This window comes from Sander lucioperca, chromosome 3 (genome assembly GCF_008315115.2).
Source record: "Sander lucioperca isolate FBNREF2018 chromosome 3, SLUC_FBN_1.2, whole genome shotgun sequence".
Taxonomy (NCBI): domain Eukaryota; kingdom Metazoa; phylum Chordata; class Actinopteri; order Perciformes; family Percidae; genus Sander; species Sander lucioperca.
The window spans coordinates 15,327,433-15,348,132 of NC_050175.1; the positions used below are offsets into that span (position 1 = coordinate 15,327,433).

At 39.2% G+C, this 20,700-nt stretch overlaps 2 protein-coding genes across 7 annotated transcripts in view; one reads left to right on the forward strand and one right to left on the reverse strand.

Annotated features, from left to right (window-relative positions):
• Positions 1-2,163: 2,163 nt before the first annotated feature.
• On the reverse strand, positions 2,164-16,275 carry slc7a9 (solute carrier family 7 member 9). Of its 4 annotated transcripts, none has more exons than XM_031314260.2 (13): positions 16,146-16,275; positions 15,266-15,385; positions 11,612-11,759; positions 10,197-10,439; positions 7,225-7,350; positions 7,005-7,104; positions 5,496-5,540; positions 5,165-5,288; positions 4,745-4,848; positions 4,378-4,474; positions 3,926-4,075; positions 3,093-3,267; positions 2,164-2,892 (listed from the first exon to the last, which is right to left on the reverse strand). In XM_031314260.2, the coding sequence occupies exons 2-13, from the start codon at positions 15,377-15,379 to the stop codon at positions 2,831-2,833; spliced, it is 1,488 nt and encodes a 495-aa protein (XP_031170120.1). In that variant the 5' UTR covers positions 15,380-15,385; positions 16,146-16,275; the 3' UTR covers positions 2,164-2,830. The 4 variants fall into 4 exon arrangements, with proteins under 4 accessions (XP_031170120.1, XP_031170121.1, XP_031170122.1 ...); XM_031314261.2 differs by having other exon boundaries at positions 15,266-15,388; XM_031314262.2 differs by lacking the exon at positions 3,926-4,075.
• Positions 16,276-18,488: 2,213 nt separating this feature from the next.
• The window catches only part of nudt19 (nudix (nucleoside diphosphate linked moiety X)-type motif 19), an 8,695-nt gene continuing 6,483 nt past the window's right edge, over positions 18,489-20,700 (forward strand). For 2 of the 3 annotated variants that reach the window (XM_035999349.1, XM_031314263.2), the window contains exons 1-2: positions 18,489-19,337; positions 20,065-20,344. In XM_035999349.1, coding sequence (XP_035855242.1) covers positions 18,546-19,337; positions 20,065-20,344 — 1,072 coding nt within the window. In that variant the 5' untranslated portion in view covers positions 18,489-18,545. The remainder of the gene's footprint in view (positions 19,338-20,064; positions 20,345-20,700) is intronic. The other variant, XM_031314264.2, reaches the window with a different exon arrangement.

A 20,700-nucleotide genomic window follows, 5' to 3' on the forward strand; every position in this document is an offset into this window, starting at 1 on the left:
GTGTGTGTGTGTGTGTGTGTGTGTGTCAATGAAGGCAAGGCTGCATGCATTTGTACAGAAAGTGTGTGTATGAGTGCGCATTCACTTTCATCAAAATATTTAGCATATTAATGTTCAATTAATCTACCACTGCACTGATGCAAAGTTTAATTAAGACAAGCCAGTTGGTAATAAATTGACAGGAAGCAACTGAACTTAAATCACAGCCAGCTTATAGAAAAGTTTTGAAATGAAGATATACAGCCTGGAAAACTTATGTGTGAGCATGTGAAGATTTTGTATGTTCAGAATGGGTTGTAATGCAGGTTAGCATCAGATACTGTATAGCATTTCTGATTACGTCCTTTGCCTGCTATAAAGATTTGGGTTCAGTTCATTCTAATAGCAAAATATGCTGGTTAGTATTACAGTAAACTTCTAAATGTGAATTCAAAGCAGTGGTGAAAAGTAATATTCTTATTCAAGAACTGTACTTAAGTGAAATGTTGAGGTACTTGTACTTGTATACATTCTGTTACTTAATACTTCTAATCCATTTCAAAGCAGAATATTGTGTTTTTTACTCCACTACATTTATTTGACAGATATAGTTAGAAGTTGCAATATAAGTTAAAAGATTTTTACAATTCTTATCTAAGCTTATAAAATGCAACACATTGTTAAAGATAAAATTGATGGTTTAAACAACAGTTTGAGGCCAAAAGAGGTAAAATGATCCCACATTTCACACAGAAAGCAAACATTGGAGTAGGGTCCAAACAATTAATACATTGTAGTATTGGTACTTTTAGTGCTTTTTTCCACCAGAGATCCAAAGTAATGGAATATCAAAAACAGATTTATGTGCTTTTTGAAAGGTGACAATGTCAAACATGTTAAATACAATTTGTATGCAGCTTATCAATTTTAGCAGCACCTTATAAAGACACACCATAAAGTTTTTTTCAGGGTGGTTTTACTTTTTTCTTCCCAGGACCCAAATGAAAAATGCTGCTTCTTTCATCCTGGAACCCAATGTAATGTCCATTAAAGAGTGATGAAATACAATGCAACTGCTCGTCTCTGCTCAGTGCAACATTTCAAAAAGCCAAAAGTGTATAGGAGGAGGAGATATGATAGAGTAAGCCAGAGCATTTGTGTTACAGCCACTGTATGTGCATTGAATCACAACTCCATCTTGGAGCTGGCCATTGCCAAGAGAGTCCTGCATCTTGTACTCAGTCTTCATGTGGGACCTTTTGCCTTGATTCTGTAGGACAACAGCATTCTCTGACAAAAGCACCATGAACATTTATAAACAGAGCCAAATGCAACAGGCTAAATAACCAACATGCTGCTTCTCAGGAACAATTCCATCCTAATTTGGCATCAATTGCTTAGCAGCTTCTCTGCAAATGCCCTCTCATTCAGCACAGCCATTGCAGATTTAGTGGCACCTACTGTAGAAAACCTTCACTTTTACACCAGGGGATTGCACATGGGTGATCCTAGTTTGACTATGGTAGAGAGAGACTGTATGCCACTAGAGGGCAACAAAGACCAAATGCCGTTTCTGCAAAGCCTGTGTTCTTTATGAAACTACATAGTGTTGAAGGTGGTCACATATTATGACAATAATGACGACAACAACCATGAAGACTACTGCTCCCCATCTTTTCCCTTTGACTACTATTACAGCTACCACTACTGCATTTAATCACAATAACATTAGTAATATTACATATTATTAGAAATATGAAATATGCATACATTAATGCATAATATAGTAATATTACTACTACAAAAATATGATAATGATAGCACAGACCCTCCATGCCTTTGCAGTTCCATTCAACAGTGCTGTTCTGACATCTGGTGTACAGTTGTGACCAAATCACAAATGTTATTGCTCTCACTAATAACTGTGGGAACAAACATAATCACCCAGTCTTTTCCATAAAACGTTTCTTGCATCAAGTATTACACATAGCCCACAAATACATGAACAGACCACTAAATTAATTGTTACCACAAGAGAAGTATGAGATATTTGTATTTTTTGTCAACTTGGTGTAGATCATGTTATTTAGACTATCAGAAGTAGAAGCAACTCCAACATATTTGTTGGGATACAGTTTGTGGTGTCTAGTCAAGAGCACTCAGGTCAGGAAGACACAGTAGGGATATCTGCTGATGTCCACTTTATGCTCTAAAAGATTGATACATTTAATAACCATCAGCTAACACAATGCAGCACTGTTCCAGTATGTTCCAGTGTTAAAGATATGAGTGAGACTATTATTAAATAATGTGCAGATATCATTAAAGAAACTCTGATGTATCAGTTTACAACCACAGAAGCATAAATGCATGTTTCCAAATCTTCTTGCATAATCTACTGAGCCTTCACGTTGTCTCTGCAATGCATTGAAAACGTTTACTTCGTTGCTCAAGTGCAGATTCATGCATATCTAAATCATCTAGAAGCTCTACATCAAGTGATCTTTGGCCCAGTAAAAACTTTATTGCACATTAACTACATGAAGAAATGTTTACCATGGTCGCTTAATGATTCCTATAAGTGCTGGTTATATTCATAAAAAAAGTTGTTTTTGTCAATGATTTATTTCTTTATGTGATAAGATACTTTGCAGTGTGCGCAGGGTGATGGATACAGTGCACTGCATCCCCTTATACTTTTGTCATGCAGCTATTCAGCAGAGGTGAGATCTGATTTTTGGCTCTGATTCACTCTGGGCATCAGATTTGAAACATGCATTTTCCGAAACCAGCCTCGACATGTTTCACGACAAGCAGCAGAAGTTGACCTGGTTGTCAGCTCTGTCCCTTCTCATTCGCTTTTCTCAGGAGGAACTACTTCCATCAGCAGCTGGAGATGCATGGTAATGGGCCCTATAGGGGGATGGAAGTCATATGGACTCAATGACGTCAGCACAACATAACACTGTATTTCATATGTTTGTTTCTGACCATTTGAGCACATTATTTTCCATGTATTCAATACTGATGGTCAAGAACTAATATTAATATTTCAATAGCTGACATTTTGAGAAAAACTCCTGATTTTCAGTAAGAATTAAAAACAAACTTACTCATGAGTTTGCGTGCCCAGTTGACCTTCCGGTGGACAAAAGGGTAGTAAAGAAGAAGTCCACTGAAGATGAAGATAGTACAGTAGAGGTACTCCAGCTCTGGCTTATCAATGATGGGAGCCAGGACTAAGTAGCAGGACACCACGACCATTAGGCCTGCTATGACAATCGGCACCTATGAGTAATCACACAATTACACTGTTTAGTGTTTACTTGTATTTCTGCCCTGTGTTCACAACCCCAAATCTCTTAAAAGTATGCAATGTTGTTGTTATAGTTGCAGGCGTATGTATATGGAGGTATATTTCCCTTAAAAGAAAATATAGCTTCAGATGGATACTTTTACAATTTCTGCAACTGCAAACAAATATTGCATTAGCCTTAAGAGATTCAAAAATCAACTTGGTTCTATTTAATTTACAACCAATAAAACATGAGAAGAATAACACTAAAATATGATCTATTGCATAGGGGTGAGACAAATAAAACAGTGCATTTGCAAAAGCTTGGTTAAACTTTCAAAAAGTAAGCCTATATTGGGGTTTCTATTAGGAAATGTGACCAGGTCACACCTGTCCAGTGTACAATACAGATGTTGTCTAGATTCACCACTTCCGTATATATTATATTCACTGTCTTGCTACCTAATCAGTTAATAACAATTCCACTGCATAACAACATCTAATAACTTGAAACAATCTCAGAAACATGGCACCAGACTCATCTGATTTTGTGTTTTGCTGTAAAGTTACAGATTGTAGTGTCAAGTTAGCGATGCACCAGACCAGAACACTAGCCTGGAAACAAGAATCAGCCAGCCCAGCGAGCCTCACCTTTACTGGTCTATGAAGCTCCTTCCTGGTGAAACGCATGACTATGAGAGCTAGTGCTGTGAGCCCGTAAAACACCCACTGAGCAAAGCTGAAGTAGTTAATGAGGGTGTTAATGTCTGCTGGGATTATGTAGAAAATAGCCAACATACCCTGAAACAGAAAGAAACCAAACATTGTATCCAAATATCTTGTTGACTTTACATGGCAGTAAATATACTATTTATCTAAACTTGCATGGGATATTGTAATATTGATAAGACTTTTCAAATTATGTTTTAGGTTCATGTCCTGTATAAACTATACACAATGTTTTTGTTAAGCTTTAAATAGTCACAATCTGTACACAACACATATTGAAAGACCATGCAAATGCTTAAACATTTAAAAAGTCAGATGTACATTGACCAAATTGAAATGTATACAAGGGAACTCATTAAATATGCAGGACTCACATTTAATATGAGAGCAGGGGCTGGAGTGTAGCGCTTCAGGCTAATATAAGATAAAATTTTCACCATGTGACCCTCTCTACCAGATACATAGGCCAGTCTGTGAGAAGAGAGAGATATAGAAATATGTTTTGTGCTGTTGTATTCTTGTTGTACTGTACTTCTATCTTTTTCCTCTCGTCTGTCAAAGTCTTTCCACCTCACGCACGTCAGTATGCTCACTTTTACTTTCAAACTATTTACTTGTGCTTTATTTCTCATACATACACATATGCACACCACATAGTTTAACACACACAAACAGAACAATTAATTATTTTGCATCTTTATTTTATAAATAATGTGACAGTTGTCACATTATCTCTTTTACCTGCCAGCAGTGAAGCAGCTTCCATTGGCAGAGCCGAATGTAGAGAAGACAACAAAGAGAGGAATGATCCAAGACAAAGGGTGAAGGACTCTGTCTCCAAAAGTCTAAAGAGGCACAAACAAACGTTTCAGAAAAGACAAGGGAGCAGAGTAAATGAATTCTGAGCTGTTCAGTGAGGTTTCATATAAAATTATCAACATTTAACACACATATATATATATATATATATATATATATATATATATATATATATATATATATATATATATATAAACAAAAACTGTCCACACATGAAAAAAATGATTGGCTACTATAGGCAGTTCTCATTACTGTACATTCATTTCACAACACCAAGTCATTACAAACTAATTTAAAAACTCTTATTTCTCTATAACCATGTCAATCGTCTATGCCTCTTACCACAGCAACAGCTGGAGACAACAGCAGTTCAGTGCTGGTCATAACAGAAAAGTAAGCGACGTTGACCAACACGTAGCACACAGATACCAAAGGGATCCCAATGAGGATGGCCAGTGGCAAATTCCTGAGATGAATTGACAGAAAATCGATTTACTCAAGTGCACTTTGTGCAGCCTACCCTGTCAGACATGCTGCTCTAAATTTGTATAATGACCATTACATAATTACAATAAAAACATTTCAGATTTCACATGTAAAGATTCCTCTTAAACATTACTGAGTAGTAAAAGAACCTCTTAAACATGGAAAGATGAGTTTTAGTTTGTCTAACCTGAATGGGTTTTTCAGCTCTTCTGTAATGAAATTCAGTTGATTCCTAAGAAAACAAGGACAATGTGTCATTTCTTAAGGTAGCATACTGCCATAAAATAAGAAATACAAAAAACTACAGTTATTCAATCACAGATATAAAGAACATAAATGACTGACCACTCTCCTCTGCAGAGCACCACACTGAAATTTGCATGGATTTGCTCAGCCACTATTTTTTATTTTCTGCAGTCCTATGTAAGAAATCTCTGCAACCCCTTCAATATTCAATTCAATTTTATTTATAGGGTCAAATCACAACAGGAGTTATCTCAGGACACTTTGCAGATAGAGTAGCTCTAGACCACACTCTATAATTAACAAAGACCCAACAATTTCAATTTCCCACAAGCAAGCATTTGGTGCGACAGTGGCCAGGAAAAACATCCTTTTTACCGGCAGAAACCTCAGACAGACCCTGACTCTTGGTGGGGGGTCCATCTGCCGTTGCCGGTTGGGACACAAAGACTCATGAAAGAATATCATGGTATTTCTGTATTCTATGTGGTATTTCACACAGGCTTTGCCATCTAATTGGCCTTTTTGACAAAGCCTGACACTTGTACATGCTGTGATCCCAACATGACATACAAATGAAAGTATATGAGTGTATCACATGAGGCCACCTTTGAAAAAATGACTGGAATGGAGAATGAACCCCAAATTGACCTTACACATTACAAAGACAGGAACCTTAGTCAGGCTACAATGCTCTGCCACACACTCCAGTGCCAGGAGGAGATGGAAGGAGGCCAGCTAAAATCTCCCAGGTGGTCACAGCATAGTGGATAGAGGCATTGTTGTGGTAACCCCAATGAGTGCAGTCACAGGCTTAGGAAAAGGACCTGCTCCTGAAGAGGAGAATCTAACTCAAAACGGCAGACTTAAACATTGTAAACCATTCAATGAATGCATTCTTTAAGTACAACCACAGGTACAAACACAGCGACCAACGGCTGACTGGTGGAATGGAGGAATAGTAAAATGCTGCACATAAACCACCCCTGCAGGTGCACAAGACCTGAGTAAACAGCTGGGGAAGTTGCTGCCACGCACTGGGTCCCACAGCACTGCCATGTTTCTGCAATCCAACAACATGGTATCTTATCGTCATGTGGATATAGAATTCATATACCTGTTGACCATGCTAGAGAGTTTTTCTATCAGTAGATGGCAAACCCTAACTTGGTTAACTGTTGTAACTGCACTATGTGAAACATGGTCTTTTCTGGAGATAATAATAAAGTTGTCCGAGGGTTGAATCCACACATTTGGAGAAAGGGCACAAGGCTCGAGAGCAGTTGAAAGGCTAGTCACAGTGCTTGTTATATAAAGTCAGTATAGCAGGAAAAGGCTCATCGCTCATCATATCGGTTGAAAAAGTACACTTCAATGCATTGCTTTAGAGATCAGTGTGGTCAGTCCTATACATCATGTTAAAGGGCAAAAAAAAGTGACATATAACTGTTACCATCCATCATAAGCCCAAAGCCCATTATAGAATGCAAGTCCGATTGCTCCAAAAGACGATGATGTGCCTTCGAATGCATTTGAGAATGTCTCAGTGTTTCCTGGACACAAATACACAACAATACATATATAAATATCAATGGTTACTATCAAACATTTCATCAACTTTTTTTTAAAGAGGAGTTGTATATCAAAGACACAGATAGTGCAAGCAGGCCCACCTTGTGCTAACATAACCATGCCAGCAACCACAATGACAAGGATGATGAAAAGTTTGGCTGCAGTGAAGAAGTTCTGCACGTAGCTTGCCAGTTTTACACTTAAACAGTTGACGGTGACGATCAAAACTGAGAAGACACAAGAAACCGAAGAATATACAGTACAACATTCTTACTTAGACATTTTAAATGAATTGTCTCCCTCAAAGAAGATTATTTCTATATTTTTATTACTCAAAAATGTCCCTTCCCCTTTGACATAGATGTAGACAATTTTATTTTTCCTTTGTTTCCTTTGTCTTGTTCGCTGCTGTCAAGCCATTAGTGAACTGCATTGCCCTGCAGTCCCAAGACAAGCTAATTGCAAACTGTACTGAACACCATTCACCAGGTTAGCTGTTTTGTTTTTACTTTCATTTTAGATCATTTTTTTTCAAGTCTGCAAATAGCAAGTTCATTTTAAAATGACTAGCCAATGTTTTTGGCAGGGAAACCCATTTTAACCTACAATTCAATTGTTGGCCACTAGGGGGTAGTAGAAACAAGCTGTAAACACATTACATATTATCACAAAAACTTGTTATCTTGTGTTCACACCAAACACAAAGAAAATGTTTCACGTGGCGAGATTACATACAAAGTCAATGCAAAGATGCAACTAGACTATTCAATAGAAATTTGGGTGCTGCTGTGTCGCAAAAGCCTATCAGCGTTAAAATTCTCGTGACATCGCTGACGTTGTCAAATCAGAAATGGATTAAATAATGAATGTACTGTAGTTGTCTGTGGGTGGGGAAACCAAGTTGTGTGCACCTCATGATGATGTTATGAATCCAGACACAACGACGTTTCCAACATATCTGGGAGTTCCACAACATCGTACAAAGCAGCAATAGTGGTTATTTCAGCCATGGTTGATAACTGAAAGGAATGGTGAAAAGAACAGTGGTATCTACATGGAGCCCCTCCTTCTTTTCGATGAGTAGGGTTTAGCCTGGTTCACACGGCAGGATAATTAGGCCGATTTTAGCCCCAATTCACCCCTTGCGACAATGTTAAGGATGCTCCGATTATCGTAAAATAATCTGATCAGATATTCCTGCCGTGTTTGGTGTGTTAAGACTGCTCTCGTCTGCTCGGAAGGACGTCGGGACCGCTCCGATCTCAAATCGGGGATATCCAACATGTTGGATTTATTTGGCCCGATTTCTCCTCGTGTGTGGTGTCCCCCGGGGACAAACGAGCACGCAGCCTGTGGACTGTGGCGTGTAGCCAATCAGAAAGCGAGGTGACGAAGCGGCGAGGAAAGCACCAGGAAACAAAATCAAAACAGCCGGCGGCATGGCGCACCAGAAAGTCCGGTGGACATCGGAGATAAGTATAGCAAGTATAGTCCATGCTTGCGTTGTCTCCACTTCTTTGACCATCGCCTTTTCTTTTGATAACGTTTTTTTTCGGTTAAAAACAAACTACAAATTAACGCCACTGCATCCTCTTCGTCCGCCATGATTGTTTACTCTGAAGTCACGTTTGATCTCGAGGGATTTTGCAAGACTTCCCGTCTGACCTGGGAATGCTCGGGATTCAAATCGGTTTGTGCGTGATGTGTTGAGTTTGCTGTGTGCTGCGCACCACACACTGTACGACCAAAACTGTTAGACCTGTGATTTTTTATCGCCGTGTGTGGGGTCTCTCAGGATTGGAAAATCGGCCGACAATTTTAAAATCGTCCTGTGTGAACCAGGCTTAACGCGACTTAAAGGTGCAGTAGGTAAGATTTATAAAACTAACTTTCTGTCATATTTGCTGAAACAGACCCTATGTTCGAGTAGAACTACATGAAGCAGGTAATTTAAAAAAAAAATCGGACTCCTCTGGCACCACCTACAGCCTGTAGTGCGATTTGCAAAAATCCACAGCTCCCTGTTCAGATGCGCCAATCAGGGCCAGGGGGGGTGTCTAACTGCGTGTCAATCACTGCTCATGCACACACATTCATTAGCGGAAAGGCTCAATGGTGTTTTAAGCCCCCAATGTCTCCTTCCAGGCAGCGCTGCGACCTTAAAACACTGATAAACAGCGGAAACGGGGGAAGGACTGAGAAGTTGTTGATGTTCACATTTTTTGGCTAAGTCCTGGATCTTCGCAATCCTACCTACGGCACCTTTAATACAAATGATCCTTCGGTCAACACGAGTAATGCAAGGTCAAAATTCATTGTGAACTGTGGCCGGGTTGGCTCGGTTGGTGGAGCAGGCGCACATATATAGAGGTGTATGCCTCAACGTAGAAGGTCCAGGGTCTGGGTCCGGCCTGGGATGGTTTCCTGCATGTCACCCCCCTCTCTCTCCCCTTTCATATCTAGCTGTTCTTTCCATTAGGGGCTGAAATACCCCAAAAAAACAAACATTCGGTGTGAACACAGCATTAGAAAACACTTGCTTATTGATACGTCCAGTCCAGCAGATGTAAAGCAGCATTAGGATTTATTTGGAGTTATGTTTTGGCCACCTGACAAAGTAAGCCCAACTTTCACTGTAGCTTTAGCTCTCTTTTGGTCTCCACCAACTCCTGAGGAAAATATCTGTCTCTTTAGCTGCTAAATGCTCCAGCTAGTCACCAACTTTGTCTGTCTGCTGTCATGTGATTGAGCAGGTAGTGAACAATGGGTTTATAAGATCCTTTAGCTAAAACAGCTTCTTGTTGGCTGAAAATGATGCTGTAACTCAATCCAAATGGTTAACAGGATGTAAAACCAAAACAATGCTAAAACTTGCGAAAATGTGGTGGAATTGCAGAGCCAGTAATTAATTCTCTTGGGGTTTATCATTATGAGTCACTCATTTCACATTACATGTAGTTATTTGATCCGCTGTTAAAAACATTTATTACAACAGCTTTAAATATGTGATCAACAAGTTATGTGTTAAATTGCTTTTTACCATTAAGTCACAAGGCTCAAAAGTAAAACTTACATATAGCTGCTGCTGAAAGACACTTGGTAACAACAAGAGGAGGCGTACAGCCGGGGTAGAAAGGAGCAGAGGCATATTCTGCAAAGCTCAGAGTGATGATGGCAAAAGAGGAGGGCTTCAGCACCATGACAGTGGTCCAGGAGTAAAGGTAGGCTATGAGGGAGCCAAAAGCCTCCGATAAATACGAATACTCTCCGCCCGACTTGGTGATCATGGTGCCAAGCTCAGCATAGCAAAGTGCTCCTGTAGCGACACATACAAATAAATACAAAAACAGAGACAGAGAGACGAGGACAGATGCAAAAATTTAAAAAAAAAAACACTCATAGGGAACTTTCATAATTTCTTCTGGTAGACAATTAAAGGAAAGTTTTGAAATTTCTCCTACCAAGAAACATTTGGTTTGAACAAACCCTCTGCACACCCTCAAAGCCAAAGACAGTAAAAAAAAAAAAAAAGTAATTTTTTTTCAAGATTTGGGAGTGGTCAAGCATGCCAAGACCATAGTGACCATAAAAACTATTGTGAAATAACATTATGTTTAACTGTCATAAAGGTTCAAAGTCATTTAACGACAAACCACTGAAGCTTATATTTTCTTTACACAGACCTTCTCAGTGTGTCAGCGATGCTGCTTTTTGTGAAACTTGCAAACCAGCCCTTTATAGTGCAGATAAACATTTACCACCTCCACACTTAAGAGCAAAGTCCTGTTTATCTAAATTCTGCAAGATGTAACACACTAACACAAATTATTTTACAAGCCCCATAAAGAGCAGCATTGTTATGTGGAAATCTTGGCATTTTTCCATTACAAAAAACAACAGCATGACTAATACATAAGCGTACAATGCAAAAACAGTTACTGAATTGCAGCAGCAATCAAAGTCTCCTTACCAAGCAATTCATTTTCGTTGTTGACAGCTTATTGTGTCGGTTTCTTTGTGTGTACTTTCAGTGACATCATTCTGCCCATTGTGACCCTTTAGTCAGAACCTTATATTATTTAGTTTACAAAGACAGAAAGATCACAAGCAAACACCAACTGACATTTTAAACTAGTTTCTGATGTTCTCTCTAGAGGATGTTGCCATACACATACATAAATATAATATTAAGCAGGATAAGAATTAAATTTAGAATCAAGTTTTACCTATAAATAGTATGTTTTTGCTTTAGAATCAAGTAAAATAACCCATAAGAAGATGCCAAGGAGTGGCAAAATAATATCTTAATATCTTAACAATATCGTACACCATTGACTTCAACGATCGAAAAAGATCTTACAGATAATATGTGTATTACATCAAAAACTCTGTTGTCAGTATTGTGTCCATGTTATAGATATAAAAATAGAGAGACATACATCTCTGATCTGCTTAAAGTTATGTATTGGTTTTGGTTGCCGTTCTCACCCAGAGTGGCTAACACACCACAGGCAGCCCAGATGAGGAGGCAGGGTCCCACAGCTCCAGAGTACAGCAGAACTGACTTAGGGGAAATAAAGATGCCTGAGCCAATCATCGTCCCCACAATAAGACAGATGCCACTTAACAGACCAACCTGAGCACACAGATGAAGACACAACGGTGGAGGGGTTACTTCAATGCTCACAGTTGAATTTCTTGAATGCTTCTGTGAAATTAATCCAGAAATTGTTGAAAAGAAACCTTCCTTTTTACATACTCTCTGATGTTTAATGTCAATAGTGTTTAAAACATTCTGGGATTGAGGTTGTGATTAAATGTTATTTATGATAAGGACAACCTGTAATTAGGGTCAATCCTCACTACAGTTTATTTAAACACAAATGGTCAGCTGGCCAGACAGCTGGTCTGTCAGCTGATAGGTTCGACAGATGGTCCTGTATAACACGTCATAAGGAGATATCTAATGGGGAAATTTAGTTTGATATCAGAAGGATACCACATTCTCAAGGTCCCTCTTATCTAAACTATCTTCCCACACAAAGTCAGCCATGTGTAAAGGTCATTGTAAACCCACTACTAAATCAGGTGAAGGCCAACCAAAGCTAAAATGCAAGTGAATATTGGATTGGATGTTGCTGTACTGGATGTGTTTGTAATGTTGCAAACACTGCAGCAATAAGCACTTGATGAACCAATAGTAATTAAACTAGAGACCATCTTGCGATGGGTCAACACCAGCTGTGACGCCAAATCGCAGTCTATCACAATCACAATCTACTTTGTACCCCCCTACTTCCGGCCCCCCTTGCTCAGACCAGACCCATCAAACTCAGCCTTCATTTTGATCAACCGTCAAGTATTGTCATGAAACAATCCGATCACGGTTGTTTTGTGATTCATGTCCTATCATCTACTGACTGGACCTCTGTAAGTTGATGCTGAAAGCCGTTACAAGCGTTTGGGAAAAAATGTGAAACGGAGCAGGGAAAAGTTCAACAATAATATATACACATATATACACTCAATAACTCACTCTATTAATTTTAATGATGTGAGAGCAGATAGATAAGAAAGGGTCAGCAGAGGAAAGGAGGATTGGTTCAAGGTAGGTTCCTGCAGATCATTCTTCACGGAGTAAAACTGTGTAACAATTTATGATACCAATTAAGTCAGAAGATGAAGGCTTGGTTCAGAGTTTTCACTGAATGGAATGAAACATTCACAAGAACTTCACACATGTAAAGTCTCGTGACTCTATCTTGTACGGTCGTGACACTATCGCGGTAACTTAATCTGTCCACAGACCAGTGCTCGAATTACGTGGGAGCCAGAGGGAGCCAAGCTCTCTTAATACATCCATGGCTCCCACAGAGTGAGGACTGGCTCCCATGAAAGCAACAAAGTCAAAAATCTGAGGGGGTCTCTCACATCTGAAGGTGTCTGCCATATGTGGCATTGTAATTTAATCTTAAACAACGCTCATTATCCATCCCTGTACGGTCTCTTACCATTAAAGACATTAAATAAAAATATAAAATATAGGCTACTACGGGACGTAGACCTGAGCCTACCCTACGCTCATGAACGCAGCATGACTGCACTTCACCACCACACCACTAGGCTATGTGAGCAAACCGTATAGGCTACGATCGATTTGACAGCACTCGCAAGTCCGAAGAAGTCACCTTGCTTTTAGCTTAGCTTGTGCTTTTGAGGTAAATACCACCAATACATCTTAAATAAATAAATCTGTAGCTATCCTCTGCCATTCAGAGCTCCGGAAAGTTCCCAGATATTTTGAAACACCTGTCAGCAATACAATGCAATCTCTGATGGCAGAATATTCAGTGAATAGGCTTCCCGACAACATCTCAGTGTAAATTCCAAAATAGTTTGTCTATTTATTTCCACGGTTCAACACACGAGACGACTGAACACCCAGGTGTTGTTATCACTACGTGTACATTATAAGACTAGAACATAGTTTGGCTGTGCAATGGCTTTATTCATTTCTGCCAGTTAGTGCATTTTCCCTGTGTAGAAGTTAAAGACTACATGCATTATTGTGTTTGACACTGAAGATATCTGAGACGGTGGTCTGGTTCAAATGAGTTACGTTTTATTTCATTGTGAAATTGAGAATGACACTCAGACTAAATCGTTTAGTCTATTTCTTTGTATTGCAAAATTGAAATGAAATATGGACTATTACAATCAATAATATGTTGAAATTAATTAAAAGGACTCCATTTCTGTTAAAAAAAAAAAAATAAAATAAATCTCTGTCTGTTGTGTGCGTGTGTCAAGATAATAGCCTAGGCCTACCGTGCGCATATACTGGGCAAAAGCGCCACTCGCGCCTAGGCTATTTAATTGTATAGCCTTGTTAGGCTATGTGCAGGGTGTGCCAACTTTTTTTTATGAGAGAGACCCCCTTAAAGACAAAAAGATAATTCGAGCACTGCCGCAGACAGACAGACAGAATTATAAACACTTGGAAAAGTATTCAAATCCAAACTGTATATTTGTGCTAAAGTCCTATCTCTGTTTGTTATTATGCTAATGCAATTTTTAATATCTAATTTTCTATTGACTTTTATAATTACTGACATTAAGCTAACTTTTTAGCCATGCTAGTGGGTCCAATTATGGGGATCAATCGGTTGGTTCAGATGTTTGATTCAGACTGAAATATTTCAACAACTATTGGAGGGTTGTGGTGATTGCTTTTACATACATTCATGGTCCCCAGAGGATGAAGCCTCCTGACTTTGGTGATTCACTGACTTTTCCACCATAAGGTTGAAATGTTTGGTGTTACAGTAAGTAAAAGGTTGCAAGAACTACTTAATGGATTCCCATGAAATTTGGTACACACATCCATTGTGACCTTAGGATGTATTCTAATGACTTTAGTGGGCCACTGGCTTTTCATGTATAGCAGCACTACCAGCAGGTCAATAATGACCACATACTTTCAAAACTAATTATATTTCCACCAGTCTCAGCAGTATTTTGTGTTGAGTACGAATTAGCAAATGTTAGCATTCTAAAACACTAATGAATAAACATTACCTGCAAAATCTAAGCATGTTAGTATGTTGACATTAGCATTTAGATTACTGTCCAGCCTTACCCAGCTGATCCTATGGCTGTAGACTCAGTCTTGTTTTATCTGAGCACACAAACCTAATAATTACCACTATCATGTGATTATTGTCCATTTGCACATGGAATGAATGCTTAGGAAGAATACAAATTACTCCCCCACAAGAATGTAGACATGTCAAAAGATTTTTTTTTATCTCAAGTAAATAGATATGTGACCTTAGAAAGTGAGGGGAAATGAGGTATTCATTTGCCATAATAATCCTAATTTATCCAGTGAGATTTACCCTTTCAGTCACCCTAAATTCACTTTAGGGTTTAAGGAGCTTAGGGGGCCTGGACAGCACCACTAAGTGGATCATTGTGGAGTTAATATGTAGAGACGGTTGTTGAGGTACTGCCTGGTACTCAGTTCCAGCCCACCCCCCATTACAAAAAGGTACTGATGGTGGGATCATACTGTGTGAACATCTAATGAGACTTGTTCTCAGGAACACGCACACAAAGTCAGGCAAACAGATACACACTCACATCTTTTTGAAGCACAGTAGCTTTAGGCTGCTTCTCTTTATTCTGACAGTCCATGCTGTGGCCGGTGGAACCATTCTGCGACTCTTTCCTCTTCGTGATGTTGCCTTCCTCCATTTCTGTCTGCTGGTGCATGAGAAAACCCAAATGTATTTCAGAGAGGAATAACCATTTACATTAACTATTACAAGAGAAGTTGCTTAAGTTTGTTGCTTAAGTTATCTAATCTAATTTTACGGTTTATAGGGGAGCACTGTGCCCTCTGCTCTTATCTAGCTAAACAATAAGGCTCACACAAGTAAAACAAGTCAGTGAAAATCCACTTAAAACCAAATGTATTTAAAATGTGATTTTACAGATTGTTATTACCATAAAATGCCATTATCCAGATTTTGACTTTAAGTTGTACTTTGCACAACATTTCGTTAGGTTCCTAGATGATGACAATATGTCACTGTGGCACAGTGGTTCTGAGCCACAAATAGCCACACCAAGAGATATCTTACAACATTAACTGTTAGTGGAGCAGCTCACAAAAGGGTTGACAGGTGTAGTATTTTAGAGACTTCATCTACTGAAAAGCAGCGAAATTCCTTTATTTTGGTTTAGGGTGGATTATCGCTTTGCTGTAAGAGGACCACCATTATTACCAAGAAGTCACTCACCTTGTATAAACATGTTTGTGCGAAGATTTTAAGTCAATTCACTGCAGTTCAGTACAAGTATCATGAGGCTTTTTTACTAGTGTATAGATAGATTATTATATTATATATTAGATAGATAGATAGATAGATAGATAGATAGATAGATAGATAGATAGATAGATAGATAGATAGATAGATAGATAGATAAAAATAAATATTTCAACAAGTGTTTTACTTACATATGACTGATGTAAACCACCTCAGTGATGCTCCATGAACCTTGAATGTTTCAGACCAGGTAGTGATATGAACCCACAAATTCTACTGGGTTGAGTTAAATGAAGGAGAGCAGGAATGTCTAATGCAAATGAAAACCTGGGGCTCCCTGTGAGCGCACTCCTTCAGTGGGAGGTTCCCAGATCTGATTGGACATCCTGGATAGCCCTGGACGAATGGGAGGTGGGTAAAGACAGGGAAGCAGAGGTAACTCTGTAGACACTTTCAGGAAAAGTTTCAATTTTCAACAGAAAAATCTGAAACACCTCCTCCCCTCTGAGCTGACCTAACCTGACTTTCTTCACAATGCTTCTTTGATAAGGATATATGACACCTGTGTGTGTGTGTGTGTGTGTGTGTGTGTGTGTGTGTGTGTGTGTGTGTGTGTGTGTGCGTGTGTGTATACATGTATGTGTTTGTGTGTTACATTCCCTTTCTACTCTGCCTCTCCGTCTCTCTCTGTCGGACAACTTTTACACTGTAATGTTCTTTCTGTTTATTTCACAAATAGACTTTTTAATCTGTGTATTATCGGATTGTTTTATGAACATGTCTTCACTTCAGCATCAATTGTGATAAAATTAAAGTCAAGCTTTTGCTTCACTGACCCAAGTACCCCCTTGACTCCAACCTTTGGTTGCAGACTATTATAGCCTTCAAAATGAGAATGGGTTGAGCTGAATATGAGAAGAACTTGTCCATATCGTTGGACAAAAACAAGAAAGGTGTAGACTAACTTTCTTGTCTTTCTTCTTGTGATTTTTTTCAGTGCATTCTGTATTTGCACTATTTATAATATTGTAAATGTAAGTCTAACTGGATTCAGTTATCTTTGGATTCAATTTCTGTGTTTAGGCACTTAATCTCAAAGATGACATCCTCAACAAAAGGATACAGGACATGCACGAATATCTGCAAGTTCTACTAATCTACTATTGATTTGTATCACTGACTTCCTCTGGTGGCTGCAGCTCTCGAGGCACTTGCTGAAATACAAAGGACATGTTCTCAATGAAACAATTGAACAGTCGCCTCAGACAGACTGCCTCGCCTGCACGTGGTAATCAGCTAATACATTAGCATATGAACTCAGTAACCCTGAGAACAATAATATATGACTAATAACAGAGTGCAAGTTTCAGACACGTTCACTGGGGCTTAGGATCTGACTAAGTGCATTTACAGAAAGAATTCAGGCTTTTGAGCCTGTGTACTTTCGGCGCTGCATATCAACTATAACTGGGGAAGAAAACAATCCCTAAAACTTAGAAATTAGATGGTGAGAAAGCAGGCTGTATTTATTTACTGAATTGTGATATTACAGTTAAACAGTTTTGCAGGTAGCTGAGACTGCATACTGTGTATAGATAGTGAGATCATTTTAACACTGAGACAATTTACCATTTTTGACTCACTTAAGTTTGAACTGCCAGAAAGCAGAAAGAGTTCAAATGTTACACATTTTAATCAGTTACAGAAAAGGTTGGAATGCTGTGCAAAATGACGAAATCCTAATTATCTAAATCATGTTGAATTTTGAAGATGGTAAAACATCAACGCCAAAAACAATAAAAAAGCACAATGTCCATATTACATATTTTATTCAAAATATGGGCTATACACTTTGTATTGTTGTAGCCTTGGTAAATTAAACAACTTTACCAAATTGATAGGAGAGCTTTTTTCACCATGTTAGATTCACACCGGTGTAAAGATTGTCTTGTAGACCACTTGTTACATCAAAGCAGTTTGGAGAGGAACTAAGTGATACTTTGATACAAAAAGCACATACTCTGTTTAAATGGAATGTGTTTTGTTTGTTAATGAACCACAATAGAAAATGGAACACCGATTTTAATCAGGTCTAAGGTTAATAAAACTTGAGCCATGTTATAATGTAGCACAGTTTTTTTGTGTGGGCAAGTACTTATGTTGTACAGGTACTTTGCAAAAGAAAAGAAAAAAAATGTACATCATAAGTTCAGAAGTTTTATTGTCAATCTCTTCTCTGTTAACTCAATAGCTATTGGGATTTTTGGCCTTTCAGATTCATCCAGCATGTGCAAAATATATTAATTATTCGATTTTAATATATTGAGGAAACATAATGAAATCCATCAGTTCCATAAAATACACCGACAATAACAGATATTAATTTGAGAAGTTATTGCCTTCTGGTGGGGAACCTGTATGTTTGCATCTCTGTAGGTCATCCAGCCTGCAGGTGGCGATAGCAGCTCGTGTCCTCCCCGAATCACGTCACTTCAAAGAAATATCGCGAGGCAGCAGTCTGAGGAACCAAAACACATCCATGTTCCGAGAGCGTTTAGCGAAAATTAAGAAAACACTCTGGTAGTTCTAGGATGAATACCAATTTGAAGCACTGGAAGGAGGCGGCCACTCTTATTTTAGCCGCAGGCCACAGGCTCGGTGCAGACTGTTTATCGGCAAGGACACCGCTGACAGCCGCCCCGGGTTCACCGCTGGGCAGCAGCTACGGACGGTCACACCTGCCGCACAAGTCCTGCTTTGATTACGAGGTTTTACTACTTAAGCGAAGCAGTAAAAGTGGATTCATGCCTAATGCGTATGTGTTTCCAGGCGGCATGGTGGACTCTTCGGACTTTTCGAGTGAATGGCTGGACATTTTTAAATCTTTCAGGAACTTAACTAATTTTGGTTTGAGAAGTGTCACCCAGCCGGTGGAGACTAGACCTCCAATATTCGCCACAGACCGACTGAAACTGGGCTCTCCCATCCCGGGAGAGGTCGCCTTCCGGATCTGCGCCTTGAGGGAGACGTTTGAGGAGTCCGGTGTGCTCCTGGTTGTGCCTAAAGTGGAAGAGAAAAGTTTGTTAAAAAGCATAGAGGACAGGTGTGCCACTGATCAAGTACCACACAACAATGTAAGCGAACTGTGCGGTAGTGAACTCACCAAGTGGAGGGCTCTGGTGAACCAGAACCCCTCCAACTTCATCAGGATGTGCAGAGAGTTGGAGGTGTGGCCCAACATCTGGGCTTTACATGAGTGGGGCAACTGGCTGACTCCCACAGGCCGTTACGGTGTGACGAGGTTTGACACAGCTTTCTTCATCTGCTGCCTGAGGGAGATCCCCCACACACTTCATGATGAAAAGGAAATAGTGCGCTTTCAGGTGATGCATAAATCAAGTATAGAACACATGACCAAAGTGCTTTACAGGGAAATAAATAAATAAAATGACGTCATTAGAGCTATAACAATGAATTGATAAATCAAGCAACAGAAAATTAATCGCATCCATTCTGTTGATCAACCAAACATTCAGTCATTTTCTTCTAGCAAAAATGCCCATAGTTTGTCCACCATAGAGCACTTAAAAGTAGACTTTTTTCAACTATCTGTTAGACATATGATTCAGTATCTATCACAATAAAAAAGAAAATTGAAGGCATCTGTTGTCAAAATTACTTGTTTATGTTATGTGTTTTTTAAAATTACCGTCAGTCGATATATCTTATCTTTATCAGCAAACTCCCAAATATTGTTGTCAGTATCGGCTTCAAAGATCCAGTATCGGTCAGGCTTTACTGAATATCTTTGGGACGGTTGGTCAAAACAAGTAATGTGAAAATGTCACTTTGGACACTCTCCAAAGGCACTTTTCTCTCCCCAGGCACTTTTCATTGACTATGAAAGCAGGTACAAGACTATGTACATAACTTAACAGTGGCTCTGGTTGGTGTCATCTCCATAGCAACAGCTGATCAAGTAAAGGGATACTACAGTATTTAGTGGAGAGGGAAAACACACTTGTACAGTTGTTAAACACTACCTCTCTCTCTGTGTGTGTGTGTGTGTGTGTGTGTGTGTGTGTGTGTGTGTGTGTGTGTGTGTTTCAGTGGTCCACACCCTCAGAGGTCCTCCAGAGCTACCAGGCACGGGAGTTGTGGATCGCCCCTCCACAGTTCTATGAGCTCAGCCGCATGTGCCGCCTCCCTTTGCTATATGACCTCCACAACTTCTCCAGCCAGCGTGCCACAGAGGGCTGCGAACAGTGGCTGCCTGTTGTTTCCCCAAAAGATGAACACTACATATCACTGCTGCCAGGTGCTGATTGGCTATTGCGTCTAAGTTACATCCAAACCAACATTGAAGCATGCCAAATGAATGTTTCATTAAGTAAATTATATCTTTAGTTCAGCTTTATAATATGATGAATGAATGTGAAAGTGATATTCTATAGTTAGAAGTGATATTATTCCTCTGTGCCATTAGACTCCATTGTTGTCCAAAAACTATGAAATACACACCAGTGTGCCACACTGTTGACACATTATTTAATAAACATGGGCACTGTAGTTTATTTTGAGTCATACCCACATCCATCCATCCTGAAGCCGTAAATACTGACTGTCACTCCAAATCTGTTGCTGATAGTCTCCAACAAATGTACTCCTGTTCAAGTAATGTTTGCTAAAAACTACAGTGCCCAATACTACAGTAAAGATATATATATATTGCAGTACGAAGGAATT

What these genes read in the sequence shown, in the direction of transcription:
- slc7a9 (XM_031314259.2), bottom strand. Translation starts at nt 15,397, where the DNA reads ATGCACCAGCAGACAGAAATGGAGGAAGGCAACATCACGAAGAGGAAA. An exon ending in AGCTTCATAGACCAGTAAAG is followed by an intron (nt 3,268 to 3,925) that starts GTGAGGCTCGCT and finishes GATTACTCATAG; the next exon opens with GTGCCGATTGTCATAGCAGG. An exon ending in CTGGGCACGCAAACTCATGA is followed by an intron (nt 2,893 to 3,092) that starts GTAAGTTTGTTT and finishes ATCCCCCTATAG; the next exon opens with GGCCCATTACCATGCATCTC.